Genomic DNA, 14,591 nt, shown 5'->3' with positions numbered 1-14,591 from the left:
TTTTGGAGGCTTCTAATAATGAACCGCAAGACAATGGTGAATTCGCAAGTGGTTTCCTTTCATTTAAATCCATAAAAAAATATCGATGTCAGACGAGGCAAGCTACCTCGCAAAGAATCGATTGTCCTACATGCATTTAAATGGAGAAAAAACAGTATTGTTAACTTTCATGAATCGCTGCTACCATGAGACAAGGTAAGGAATTCAGTATTCCATGATGTCATGATGTCACGCAAAATACGTGAGATATATTAAAAACTACCAGAAATAACTCGTAAAGGAGACATACGCGTTCGCAGTTTTCATTATAAACAGTAAATTCAAACTCTAAAAAAATAGCGTGTTGTCTTTCAAAAATGAAATTAACAGAAAGTCGCGATTTTTCTTTATCGAGCATAAATTTACCTTAACTATTTTCCGGAAATGTGCATATCATGCAGTAGTTTTTACAATTTGAAATATCTATAGTTAAACAAACTCGTGAGAAATAAAATAGAAACTCTACAACAAGCAAACCCTTTTCCCGAAGGAAAAAAAACTTGGTTCCTTTTCTGCTAAACTCGATTAATTCTTACTTTAAATTAGAAACCCAGAATATTGTCTCTCGAGTCCGGTTGATGAAGAGGCGACCGAACGACACTGGAATGAAACGAAAAACATAAAATCGCCGAGCGTTTTCGAGGGTAATAAAATGGAGACAACTTTGGTGTTGCAAAAATGAAATTGGACAAAAACCACATGCTGATTGTAGATGCAGAAAAGCGATCAGATCGCCGTTTCGTCGAAAATGTATACTACCTCCGTTGCTCTTATCTGAGTAATTTTACTGTCGACTTATTTTTTGGGCTTGCCCTTTTTGAGCTTGTCATGGGACGCCGGTTTGATGCCCTGAGTACTTAGCGAATTTTTAACAATTCCACCACTCATGCAACGTTAATACCCTCGCCTGAGAATGTGGTCCTTTTCTTTTCCGGCGATATCGTTCTTTAATTGGCCGCCGCTGCTCAAACGCCATCATGCGTTGCATTTTTCTCGTAAAATATCCTTTTGCTTTGGCGTAAATCAACACAGAGTCGGCGCACAGTGGATCGAGTCAATGGGAGAGGTCGGGCATGATTTAAAAACTTAAAAAGACTATATCTTTATTAATATGAAATGTAGATCATTTAAAAGTAGATTCATTGGTTTGCTCGTATAATTTTCTATAAAAAGCACCCCTTAAAATTAAAATTATGATGAGATATACGTAATTTTGTTACGAATTTCGTCAAAAATTTCATGTCTGACTTCTCCCAAAGACTCGTTCCAATGTGCGGCGTTATTGGTGCGGTTAATCTACATTTTTTGTCAAATTGCTACGTTAGAAAGCCATATAGAGTTCCTCCATACCTCTAAACTTTTGAACTAAAAGAAAGAGAATGAAACTTTAATAATGTCTCTGATCTTAAAGAAACTCTCTATTGTGGTGGTGAACATTTTTGAGTCTACCCTCGGAGAAAGCAAGAGGTCCAAAAAATGTTTTTCCAATAGTAGCCGCATATTGTGAGTGTTGGAATAAGTATATAAAACAAACGTTTGGCTCAAAATTGCACGTCTCTCGGTCATTGGTGAATTGGTGGAGACCTCCGGTTTGCGTTGAAACGTTTATTTTTCAATTATTTTCATAATGATTTACCACTCAATAATCTCATTATACGCAATATTGGTTTTCAAAGTACAATTTACATGAAGGAATGCACTGGACACATTTTGCGATAAACCAAGTGGCACAAGTTCTCGATGAGCTGAGTTTACAATGGTTTTTACAAATTCTACTGACAAAGGAAATTGGAGGAAATTTTGATAACTGAGAAACTCTGTAATGTCACAGAGATCCTTTACACACGTGCTTTTTTTTACAAATCGGATTGTTCTGTTCTAACTTCTATTATCAATCACCACAGGAACCAATGAGCTTATCAGAAGCTTCGGCTTACGAATAAAATCCATTCAATTTTCGTCATCTGTAATTTTTCTGCTTCAGAGTGAATAATTAGACCAACTGAGGAGCCTGGAAATGTTACGTGATGGATTTTGTTTCAGAAAATGACGAGTAAGCAGGAGCATTTACCTGTACTGCCAAGGTTTCCCCCGCCAGTTCTATGGTTTCTTCCGAATTTACGATCAATTCAAAAAAGTAATCCGTCAACATGTAAGCTCTTGACACCACACCGGTCTTCACTTTTTTCGGCCTCGGCCATTGAAGTTATTTGGGCAACGATAAAATATAATTTTCTATCCAAAATTATGTGGGTATTTTGTATGACAATCGCTGAGACTTGAGTCAAAATGCAGATACAATTATCCGGCCTTTATTTTTCTCAATAGCGGAACGTGCAGTTGGCTTATAATTCAGCTTAAAAGACAAAGCCTGTCCATCATTTTTAAGTTGTCCAATATCAATAATTAACCTTTAAGGGATTTTATATTCGAAGCAAACAAACATCGATTTATCGGACGATTTTTGTTTCAACGTTTTGATAAAACGAAGAGAAACAGTGGAGAAAGCGCATTTTAGTGTTATTCCGAGAAATCACAAGCGGAATAGCTTAATGTAACTGGACGTAGAATTTACTGTTTGATGTGACTAAGCTAACTCAACGTTGATGATTATGTTATATTTGGCTTAGACGTGGTTTTTATTTGAGAAAATTCAAGTGTCAAAATGTGCTCCTGCCCTATTTTTTCCATTTTGGGCCAAAATTCGCACTCACGTTTAAACGAAAAATATTCGATACATCGAATTTTGTCACTTCCGGTGTAGAATTACTGTAAATCTAATTTATAAGAGATTGAATGAGTCGTGCTCAACTAAAAAAAAACGAATCTCATCAATTTGGAGCCTAAAACCGAGGTTTGAAGTTATTCTTCCAAAGGGCTTAATACAAAATATTTATTTAATGCCTTAACGGGAGAAAATATGCCTTTTGTTTTTCTAAAATGAACGCTGATTCTCTTTGCTTGTTGCGGCTTCAATACGCTTAACTTCACGTCCTCCTCCTGATAGAATGGAAAACTTGCTCAAATTGGTAAAAGCAACTATAACTGCTCCAAAGACGCTCAACTTGCCTATCAAATATTTGAAGGCGCACTGATTTGAGAAAGCGTAAAGCACTCAGGGCCAGATTTGCAATAAGGCCATAATCTGAGGGCGCCACAATCTGGTGCGGGGAAAATTTTTGAGACCACACTCAAAAACGCCGGTGCCCATGTATCAAAAAATTATTCTTCGTGTCTTCCATAACTTTTTATTTTCCAGTTTTTTCCGGGGTCAATATTTTCGCAATTATTTCAACAACTTTTAAAATCATGATTTTAGAGGTGGATTTGAAACATTTTCCCCGGTGTTTTTCAAACCTATGATCCTCCTTTTCTGAAAGGAGGTGTGGGACTCCAACCCCCCCCCCCCCCCGAATGCCTACTTTTAAGGCGCCAACAGCAGTTTAGCCTACGGTGCTAAAAATATAAATCCGGCCACGGTAGTACACTTCCAATTACCAGTCGTATCCAAGTTGGAGTCTGATTTGACTCGATCCACGAGCGAAGTATTGATTCGACTTGTCTTCAACGTGTAAACAGCACATTATCAGTGCAGATTTTTCTGACTTTTCCAAAAACAATAAACAAAAGCGCAACTCGCACCAAAAAAAAAAAAAAAAAAAAAAAAAAAATTAAAGCGGTAGATTAAAGCGTGCAAGTTCAAGCTATGCAATTTACCTGCGTCAAAGGTTCCTCCAACTCGTCGAAATTCGATGCGAGGTGTGTCATGACGTCACCGATTTAAATCGACACCGACACCCATGACGCGGTACCCACTGTTGTCTCGCCTCAACGACTAGGGATCCGGGTTCGAGTCCCGCCCTTCACTGACGATGGTGTCTTCCGGGCGATCTGGAGTCGGGATGTTATCGAGTGGACGTAAACTCGCCGTTTATCGATTTTCATTTGGTCCCAACGCGAAAAATCTGTGCAAAAATGAGAGCAATTAGTTCGTGTGTATTCGAACTCCTTTTAGATTTAGCCCACCTTTTGCGATTAGGAACTGCGATTTCTAGCTCATTATACATAAACCATATTTGTCATTAGTTCCTCAATGTAGATAGGTGGTTTTATGTATGAACAAGAAATTGTCACAGTTCCGAATGGCAAAATGAAGTCCATTTATCCAGGAGAAAATTGGAGGAAATTAAACAGAATTAGCCTAACTTCATTAGACGTTGTATGATCTCTTCTCACTTTTTATTTATGAAAAAAAGTGTCACCATAGAAAAGTACACCATAAGTTTAGAAACTCTTCTTTTTGGTGCTCTCTAAATTGCCCAGGCAACTGTCATTGATGTAAATCTACTCTGCGAGAAATTTTAAATTTTGAAGTGACATTTCCAAAGAATTGAGTATTACAAAACGATGAATTCTCATTACAAAACAGCATCTAAAGTACGTATTAAACGAAGGAATTTTTCCGGATTCGAAATTGCAGTGCATTGTAGCCCTCTTGGGTTTCAGCAGATTTTGAGATCACTCGCTGCGAATTGCTTTTCGTCCAATTCTGACGTACCAAAGAAGAACACCATACGTTGCCACCAAACTTTGCCAAAGTTCCTCTAATTTAAAATGGCATCTCTAAAATAAAACTTTCGATTTTTTCTTTTTTTTTTTATTACTGCACAGTTTAAAGAATTCTCTTTGAAATCTGATCTGGTGCATGTGAAAATTTAATGAAGAATATTCATAAATTTTCTCAGAAATAAATACTCTCCTAGAGAACATTTGGACGTATTTCTATGAAACGGAACTATGTGCATTAAGACATGAGCCCTGAGACCCATGAGAATATATGCATTACAGGGTTCACGTCACAATGCACATAGTTCCATTTGATAGAAATACATCCATTTGGCAACATTCGAATGTCCATTCAGCGCTCTTTCTCAGCACGCTAGAATTGCGTGTCAAAATCTCTTTGAGCATTATTATGGTCCTTCGAATGATCAAGAATGAAACGCTCCAGAACGCAAACTTACCCCCCAGGAGCCACAATTCCGCATCAACCAAGCCCCAAAAGGAAAAACACTTATTTAAAGGAGACAAGAAAGCATAAAATATGATATCATTTACGACCCAAGCGCACGTTGATTTTATTCTTTTCGTTCGGACGACTCCGGTAGCATCAAATCATGCAATGAATACTTCGATCTCTCCAATTTTCAGGATATACTTCAAAGGAATGGTCCAATATAGCTAACCTGTGTAAGGATTATTGCACACACATACATAGAAGTCGCTTTTACAGCGCGCCCGGGCGCTCTGCGACACTTGATCGCCATTCTTGTCTATCGACCCAGAGGTCATCTGGTAAATGGCATCTTGTAATTTCATCTTGAATGCCACCTATCTACGATTTTGCTGGACGTCCCTTACGTCTCTTCCCAGGAGGAACCCAATCTAGTACCTTCTCAGGCAATCTGTCATCCGCCATTCGTTGAACATGACCATACCAGACAAGCTGTTTGGTCATAATTTCATGCACGATGTTCTGCCTAGCGTTCATGATTTCACGCACTCTTTCGTTCCTAACGTAATCCCTTCTCGAGGATCCGGCTGATCTTCGCCAGAAATCCATCTCAGTTGCCTTAAGAATCTTTTGCGTACGATCTTTCATGGGCCATACCTTCAGAATGCTTTTAATTATGGTGTTATAAATCAATATCTTTTTTCTTTGGAGATATTCTGATCCTAAAGAATCCTATTTAACATGGCAATCGCTTTCTTTCCTCGCTAATTATTGTTACCTGAGTAATTGAGTACCTGATCCCGAATAATCATGCGAAGCTATTCTTGTGGCAACGGAAAATAACGTTCTCACTAAAATCGTGGGGGATACATTTAAACGTCGGTAAATCCGTTTAATGGCGGGGGGGGGGGGGGTCGAATTCTATTAGTCGAGAATTTTGGGCGTGTAAAGCATCTGACTTTGCAGAAACAACGAATTGTGCGAGGTTCATATCGAAACACATCGAAAAATGACATTAAATCTTTGAAATCTAAAAATGACACATAAAAAAGGGAATAATGAATCGTGGAGGAAGGACTCAAAGGGAGGTATTATTTAATGTTATTGAGCCAAATTGTATGCAGATTGTAGAAGGTTCACAGTAAAAATTAAATTAGCAACCAGATATCACTGAAGCTGCAATTTAACTGTTAAAATTTACAGTTTTTTTTGGCTCGGTGCAGGTTCAAAGCAAGAGCGGGAAAAGAGCTGAGCCGGAAGACACTGACGCGAAAAGCAGCTGTCTCCAGGGGCGCAACAGGTAGCTCTTTCCAAAACACCCTCCATTTAAAACTGCAGATCAGAAGCTCAAAAGCGACCGAATTAAAACTGACCTGGATCACTAAAGCACTGCAGATGTGGAACTTTGAGATACGAAACACTTAAATATGACTATGCAATCCCGAAATTTTATTAAGTAATTCAGCCGATAACGAATCGATATAATCGAACCACTCGAATCGAATCATTTCAACCCGATTGTATCGGTTGTCGTATTGTTTTGCACTATGCAATCCCGAAACACTTGTTCGATTACTTTCAACGCGCACGTTAAAGGGATAGAATAACCACTAGGCCGCGAAATTCGTGATTTGGGACGCGTTTTGCCTACCGATCGCGGAGTGAGGGAACAGAGGTTACGACGATTTTCCGACCTGGATCGGGCGAGGTCGGGATGACATCGAGATATTTTATGCCAGTCAACGAGGAAGTGCGAGGGGTTTTGAGGGTGCGGCTCTTATTTTTAATTTTGAGGCTCAACTTTTACCGGGGAGGATGGAATAATTAAGGGACTTACCTCGGGAGTCGCGGATCACCTGGGGTATCTGCGGCGATCGGGCGTTTCCGCGATGCGTCGGGCGTCCTCGGTGGGTATCGACCGGCGGGCGCGAGTAAAGGTCACGCTGAATGCATTCAGCATCCCTGCATCCCTGCATCTCGCTATTTTTAGACCCTAACTCCTCCTCTCCAACCTTGCGGTCCGGGCAGGATCGGGTCTCCAGTGGGGGAGTGGGGTAGATTAATCGCCGGGAAAATTATCCAGGGATGCATTGAAGAAGAAGAAGGAGAAGTAGAAGAAGAAGAAAGAGAAGAAGAAAAAGAAAAAGAAGAGGAGGGAAATAGGGAAAAGGGAGAAAATGGAAGAGAAAGAAGGTCAAAAAACCATGTTCAAATTTTTGAAAAAGACAACAAATTTTTAAGTTAGAAAAATTATTGGGATGCATTGAAAAAAGAGGATAAAAACAAAGAAAAAGAGAGGAGTAGTAGTAGTAGTAGCAGTCTTAGTAGTAGTAAAATATATTTATTTTAAAAAGGTGCCTTTTAGCAACTACTCCTTAAACGAAATGTTCACCTGTTCCGTGGTATCGTTTTCGAAGCGGGAAGCTTAAAAAAAACGCACATCCCTTACGCAAATTGTGCAGTTAGGAGTGCATTCTAGAATATGCCGATGCGCTCATCGTGATTTTTGACTCCATTTTCTGTAAGAAACAACTCCTATTCTTGCTCTAGTAGAAGTTTGCAGCAGGCTCAATTTCATGCTCAACCAGTTGCTCATCACTTAATATTAGGCAAAAAAACAGCATTGACCTCCGAACTTGAACGTTAACCTCATTCGATCACATTGCTCAGATTGTTAGAGCTGAGCCTCTAAAATATATTGTATCCAAGGTATGCTCATTGAAAAACGGAGGAGTAGAAGAAGCACGTTGAAAAACTGCGTCCAAAACGAAATAAAGCAATGAACATGGAGAAAAATTTGAATACGAGTGATACAATTTTTAAACGGGCCAAATTTTTTCCTTCCGCCGAACCAGTTTCTCCTCCTCCGCCTTGGGTTAATACATAAGTACGGTATTCTTGAAATAAATTAAAAGACCGGACCAGAAATATCTATCAGGAGCGTTGTTGCGGTGCGGCATGATGCGCGCGGGCCGGAGGGGGGTTGATCGCCCGGCCAAGTTCGTTACTCCGATCTCGACAAAAACTCATCGAATTTAATTGAATTTTCGGTCGAATAATTCTAGGGCTACCCAGAGTTATGTGACCGGCCACTTCGGTATTTTTCTCAGCTTTGCGCGTATTAATTGATCTGCAGGTACGAATGAGGGCGAGAGAGAGGGATCGGGAGTCGGGGGAGCGAGAGAGAGACAGAGAGACGAGGCGTTTGGCCCAGGTGCTGAGGAGTTAGATGAACCTTGCAATGACTGTACCCGTTTGCCCAAATACGGGAGAATAGTCATTGCTCTTCGTCGGAGCTTAATATTCTGGTTCCTATTTCGAAAAATCTGTCCATTTCGACTCGTTTCCTCACACTGCCTCGCTAAAGAAAAATGCCTTATGAGCATCCAACAGCTGCCAAATTTCTGCTTAAAAATCGAATTTTTTAAAGAATTTATATGGATTTTTTTAGACGAAAGGCTGCCGAAGAAGATGCTTGATTGGGTTCCTCCTAGGAGGAGACGAAGAGGACGCCCAGTGTAAGGGTGGCGACAGGGGTTTTTAGAAGAAATGAGGGTGTGCCAACTCTGTGAAGGGCTTTGGGCATATGGGGGACTTTGGCGGCAAGGTGTCGCAGAGCGCCAGAGAGCGCGATAAAAGCAGCTTTATATGTATGTATATGGATTTTTCTTTGAATGTATTACAGAATTCTCTACAAAAACTATCAAGTTTTATGTAGGGCGTCAGACTTTTTGAACCCCTACCCTCTCGTAAGAATCCATAAAACGAACTCCCAATCTCCTTTTTGAATTACCTAAAACTAGCTTGATCCCTCTCCCCCGAATTTTGCAGAAAATATCAGAGGAGGTCAGAAAAATAGCTGACAAAAACAATTTGTTTTGAAAACATAATTTTTTTTAAAAAAAAATGCCCACCCCCCTTTCATCCCTTGTAAGCCTCCATCAGACAAGCTCAGAGCCAACTATGACAGTTTTCGGGACTAGAATAGGTCGTTAAGGTTCGACGCAATTTCATGAGGGAATAGTGCAATTTAGACAACCGACACGACTTTTCACGAATAGATAAATGTCGCTGCACGCATGATATTTTGTAGCATACCTCGGGAAATGACGGCGCAATGACAAAATTAATGTAAGTTTTCTGACGAGCTACAGGACATAAGACCTGTGTTTCACATTCGGTTAAATTTCCTAGGGGCCGAGTATACTTATATGAAAAGCTTGCTTTTGGCAGGTGGTTTTGTTGGCCGGTGGGCTCCTTCCAAATCGATGATTCTGTGAACTAAAGGGATTGTTGCATGTTTCATTGGCCACCACTCTCTCAGTTCCGCTTTTCAGATGCAGATATATCTAGTGCAGGCGTATCTGATGCCAAAGCTTTTATAAAGAGTAGCGTCAAAAGATGTTTAGGTCTGAAGGCCTCAAACCGTAGGCCTATGCACAGCGAGAAAAGCCTCATAGGTGTTGCCTGCATGCACTCGATACAACTGAAAGATGGGCGGCACAGACGTAGTATTACAAACGCCAACAGCAATGGACCTTTAAATAATTTAATTTTTATAATTTTCAGGTAGTAACACCCTAAAATAACGCACGTTACATACGGTGAAAATTTTAATTTATTTACATGAAAATAAAATGAAGTATTGATAAAAAAAACAAGAGATGCTAATGCTACATTGCTCTACACTATTACTACACCTATTTGAAAACGCAGTCATTTTTACATTATTCGCATTGTTACTATTACATAACGCATATTTTGGGATTCCGCAAAAACCTGGGATGAAAATATGGTCCTAGATTTTGCTTGAAAAACGATGAGATAGAAATGTCACAAAAATTGGCGTTGATAAAATTGTGGTTGGAAAAATCAGGCAACGCTGCACACGGGCCAAGTACCAAATCACTGATTTCATATTCAGTTCCATAAGCGCCTCCTCCCCTCCCCCTCCCCCTCGCCTGAGGAACAAGCCCTCCTAGCTTTCCTCACATTGCAGATAAGATCGGACTCCTTGCATTCTTTGGAGTTCAATACTTTCATCTGTTATTTATTTTCTGGACGCCAAGAATTTGGTTCCGAATTTAACACTGTCCATGCTTTTGGTAGCGCAACGTTGCAACGTCTCAAAAAGGCCACGTTTTACATACTACTTTCGAATATTTTTAACACGACGACATGTCTTGCTGCGAAAACTGCCCGATTAGGAAACGAAGAAAATTCCATTCCATTGTGAAAACATTGTTATGAAGGTCACGTGAATCCTTTGTGCTTCCTTCACCTAAAGTAAATACAAAATTAAAATTAAAAACGTTTCCTTTCGTGTTTGGAAGAACGGCGCGAATTCAGTTGGTTTAAAGTTTTGAAATTACTTTTTTAAATTTTTGTTGTTTTAAAATTTCTAATTTTCAGATCTTTTAGTTTTTAAAATTACTTCGTATAGCCGCGGTGTTCTTCCATGCATGTGCACATGTCGAAGGCAATTAGTCAAATCAAGCATTTCATCAAATGCCTGGGCCGGTAGTCAAATTTTGACAGTTTACGGAATTCTGTAAATTTATTATGGCGAGGAGTTCATGAGTTTTCAATATTTTGGGAAGAATAATAATTCAAATCCGCAAATCTCCTTGTTCCTTCCTTTTTAAATGCCTCTCGTACATTCAAATGCTAAAATTGTGAAAATTCTATGTTTTATGACGTGCTGAAAATTTCGAGATAAATGTGCGTTCAGGAACTAAAAATCATTTAAAATACTACTGTATGCTGCATATTTTTACAGAGAATTCTTTCTGACAGGAGCGACGAATTATTTTTTCTAAAATTAGGAAAATAATCGAAGTTTCAATCTACGTAAGAATATTTGACTGTTTGCCTAGACATTTGAAAAAATGCCTGATTTGACCATTTGCCTTCGACATACATACCAATTTGACAACGCCACCTGTAGTCTCGCGTGGTCCGTTCATGCGCCCCCGGATATGCCTGGGTTCGATACTTCGTGTGGTGTGAATTAACCAGTTGCCCATGTTCGATAGGGCGTACGAAGTAAATAAGCGTGTTCCTTACTTCTAGTCGCTAGAATTTCGGGTGGCAATCGCGGTTGATATCGCGTGTCGCCGATAGATCGCGCTTAATTTGAGCCCGACTTTTATCTTAATGAAATTAACAATCCGTGGGTCGACGCTCCTGTGTTGGTTTTTTTGGCTGCTTGTTCGGTTTGCGCATATTTTTGAATAAATTCCCCTCGCGGAGATGCAAATCACCTGATCGGTGCACCCGAATAGATACATCAGGATTAATTGGAGGAACGTTTTTTTCATCTTTTATCTGTCCAACCGGCAACCATGACCAACAGTGGCGAGGCGTGAATGGTCGATTTTCGATATTTCCCCATTTGAAGCTGTGGTAAAGAATCGAGTTTCGAGGTATTCGCTGCGAACACCCTGCTTATCGATTTTTTCCATAGGTTCAAATGGCAAATCAATCAATATATCGCAAAGCGTGCCACGCCACTGATGACCAACAGGTTGAAGACACTATCGCGGGATTCACAATTTTCAGGTTAACGAAAACATGGAATTCGACGGATGGATAGATAAAGTCGTGCACGATTGGTAGCTTATTTAATTGGCTCATTTTATTTGATTTAATTTAATCTTTAATTTATTTACTTATTTTAATGACGGACCAGAATAATCGATCATTTTTGGGCGCCTCCGAATGTGCCCTTTAATGTCTGAATAGATGAGAAAATTTCGTTCTGGGCCCAGTTCCAATGGCAGATAGAACAACCCGTTTTCCCCTTTCAAAATAAAAATATTGCACTCACAGGTTGTGCCAAGACACTTGAAGCGCTGGGTGCAATGTGTGTCGATTTCGAAAATTTGACACTTACTGCTCTCTTCGCTATCACGGCAGTGTAGTGATAAGCTTTTCCTCTTTTATGCCCAGTTCTCACCTAATGTATCAGTCTTAATCACTTGCAGTGTGAGTATGTCTGTAGCCGCAGTATGTCGTAGTTTCAGGCTTTCTTTTCCATACATAAAGTCATTTAACGATGTGTTTTACGTTAATCCCTCATCCTTTAACGGAAGTTGCGTTGGAATTCCGTAGTTTTTTTTTCGCCAGCCATGAACATATCCTTCGGTGTCAATTTTGTTTCCTCTAAATTTTCCTCCTGGACACGCCTCAACCAGATGCCCACCCCTCTCGATCTTCTTAACCGGAAGTTCCCATTTTCCCCCGTTTTTCCCGTTTACATTTCGTTATTCCGCCGCATATCGGATGTGAAAACTCGAAATTCGATCGTCGATGGCACCACAATACCTTTCGGGCCGGGGCATGTTTTCTTTAGGAGCGGCGGGCAGCGTTCTTTTCGACGCTTTTAATTACCGATGCGGTCATCAAAAATGCAGCGCGTCGAGGTCTAATTACATAACTCCTCTCGCCTATCATTCACAGAACCAACATTTGCTTAATGAATAATTCAGGCCCCGCCCCTCGCAAACACGACCTGTGCGTTTATAAATATCCTAGTGCCTTTACCGCTCCATGCGTACGCTCAGCGTCCGATCAAGGGAACTTATTCGGGATAAGATACATTGAAAATGACGTCACCAGGGACACATATTTAACGGTTATAGCTTATTTTCAGCGTGACGTCATTTTCCTCTTCGATGAACGCGATGCAACTTTAAAATCGGTTTTGGTCCCAGTAGAGTATTTTCAGGTGTCTGAACTTTAATGAATTTTGTGTTTAAGTGGAAACTACTGAGTGAACTGAACACGAAGATACCCTTGGTTCATTAATCGAACAATTATTGGAGGAGATATGACAAAATGATCTTATCTGCTGAAATACGTGTGTTTAAAGAGGAAATGCCGCCAGATGACGTCAATAGGCGGTGCATTTTCTCACTTTTAAATTGATTTTTATACTAGTTCCCATATCAGAAAAAAATTATAAAAAAAACTGTAAAATCAGCTCTTTATAAGCATTAGATGAAGCAATAAAGAATTTGCATGTAAATTCTCCATTAATGTAATGTATCAACTTTTTGATGGGTGTCAAACATATGAATTGGTTTCGAGTCGTAATCTACTCACTTAGTACTTTCAGAGTATTTAATCAAAAACCCAATGTTTAGATACCCAAACCTTCGATTCTGAAGGAAAGGAATTGTTCGAGGTACGACGACCAATTTCACCCTTTGCCTCAGTGGCGAGGCGTTAATGATCGATTTCGATATTTTCCCATTTGAAGCTATGGTAAAGAATCGATTATTAAGGTGTTCGTTGCAATCACCCTGTTTATCGATTATTTTCTATAGGTTTAAATGGCAGATCAATCGATACATCGTAAAGCACGCCACGATACTATAGTTTGCCTCTGAAGGTATCCATGACGTTCTAGAATCTCGTTTATTGAGTTTGAGGCATCGATCTCGATTTGGTCGACAAAGTCGACGCAATGGCCGAATGAGTGAGGAGGAGGGTAGGCGAGCTTGTCTTTGGGAACTTTAACAGTTGCTAAAAGTTTCATGATAATAACTGCGTTTCAAATTGGCCCTGATAGGCAGTGCTGTCCGTTACGCGCACGAAAGCGTCACACGGGGGCGGCTACTTGCGGGGATGATGCCAATTTTCCTGGAATAAGAATAGGGTACATATTTAGCCTCAATTTTGTTCTTTTATTATAATCTAAATTATAATCATGAATACACACGGGCAGTTATTGAATTATCCATTTGTTTTTGATTAATCAAATAATCAATCCTCTGTCCGATCTCTCATTGTGTTTCATTTCTATATTTTTAATTTCAAATTTTCGTGTTTTTCCTTCTATGTTGTAGAAAAATTTTACTATGATTTCTACGTATCCATTAAAAAATCGTGCCTGCTTTGTCATGGTTTCATATAGACCGAGTGTATAGCAGAATTGCATCAAGACTCAGTAGCGGGGCGTGAAGATCAATTATCGATATTTTTCCATTTGGAGCTATTGTAAAAGATCGATTATTGAGGTGTTTGTTGCAAACACCTTGTTTATAGATCCTAATACATAGGTTTAAATGACAGATCAATCGATTTATCGCAAAGTACGCCACGCAACTGTCAAGTATCGCATCAAGTTCGAACCGAGAAAAAGAGGCTGAACATTTTATTTCTCAATAGGACTCAATGTTAAAGATGAACTTCACGCGCAAAATATTTACCCGCAATTTTGAATTTTCTACTGAAGAAAATTTGTGACTAGTTGAATTCAAAACAACTCCTGACCAATTTTTTTTTCCAAAATGCGACTTGGTGCATGCATATCTTTTAAACTCAGTCCACATAACTTAATGATGAACATTTCAGTTCAAAAATAATTGAACATTACCTACTTTTACGTATTTATGATTATATTTTAGAGTACAATATAGCAACAGCGTTAAAGCTATATTGACAATGAAACCACCAGACCGCACGTATCTCAATTTTCGACGTCGTAGACTTCCTGTCATACTTCATTTTTTAGGTGGTAAACTACTCAACG

The 14,591-nt window shown here is 39.5% G+C and overlaps 1 protein-coding gene across 2 annotated transcripts in view; it reads right to left on the bottom strand.

Moving 5' to 3' along the window:
* The window catches only part of Ca-beta (Calcium channel protein beta subunit), a 328,761-nt gene extending 321,739 nt beyond the window's left edge, over positions 1-7,022 (bottom strand). Inside the window, exons 1-2 of one of the 2 annotated variants that reach the window (XM_019054128.2) lie at positions 6,891-7,022; positions 3,757-4,004 (exon numbers count right to left, since the gene is read on the bottom strand). In XM_019054128.2, coding sequence (XP_018909673.1) covers positions 3,757-3,807 — 51 coding nt within the window. In that variant the 5' untranslated portion in view covers positions 3,808-4,004; positions 6,891-7,022. Of the gene's footprint in view, positions 1-3,756; positions 4,005-6,426 lie in introns of both variants that reach the window. The other variant, XM_019054127.2, reaches the window with a different exon arrangement.
* Positions 7,023-14,591: the final 7,569 nt, after the last annotated feature.

The sequence above is a fragment of the Bemisia tabaci genome, chromosome 1, assembly GCF_918797505.1.
Source record: "Bemisia tabaci chromosome 1, PGI_BMITA_v3".
NCBI lineage: Eukaryota > Metazoa > Arthropoda > Insecta > Hemiptera > Aleyrodidae > Bemisia > Bemisia tabaci.
Note: the sequence above shows the minus strand (reverse complement) of the source record. Positions and strands in the feature narration are given on the sequence as shown.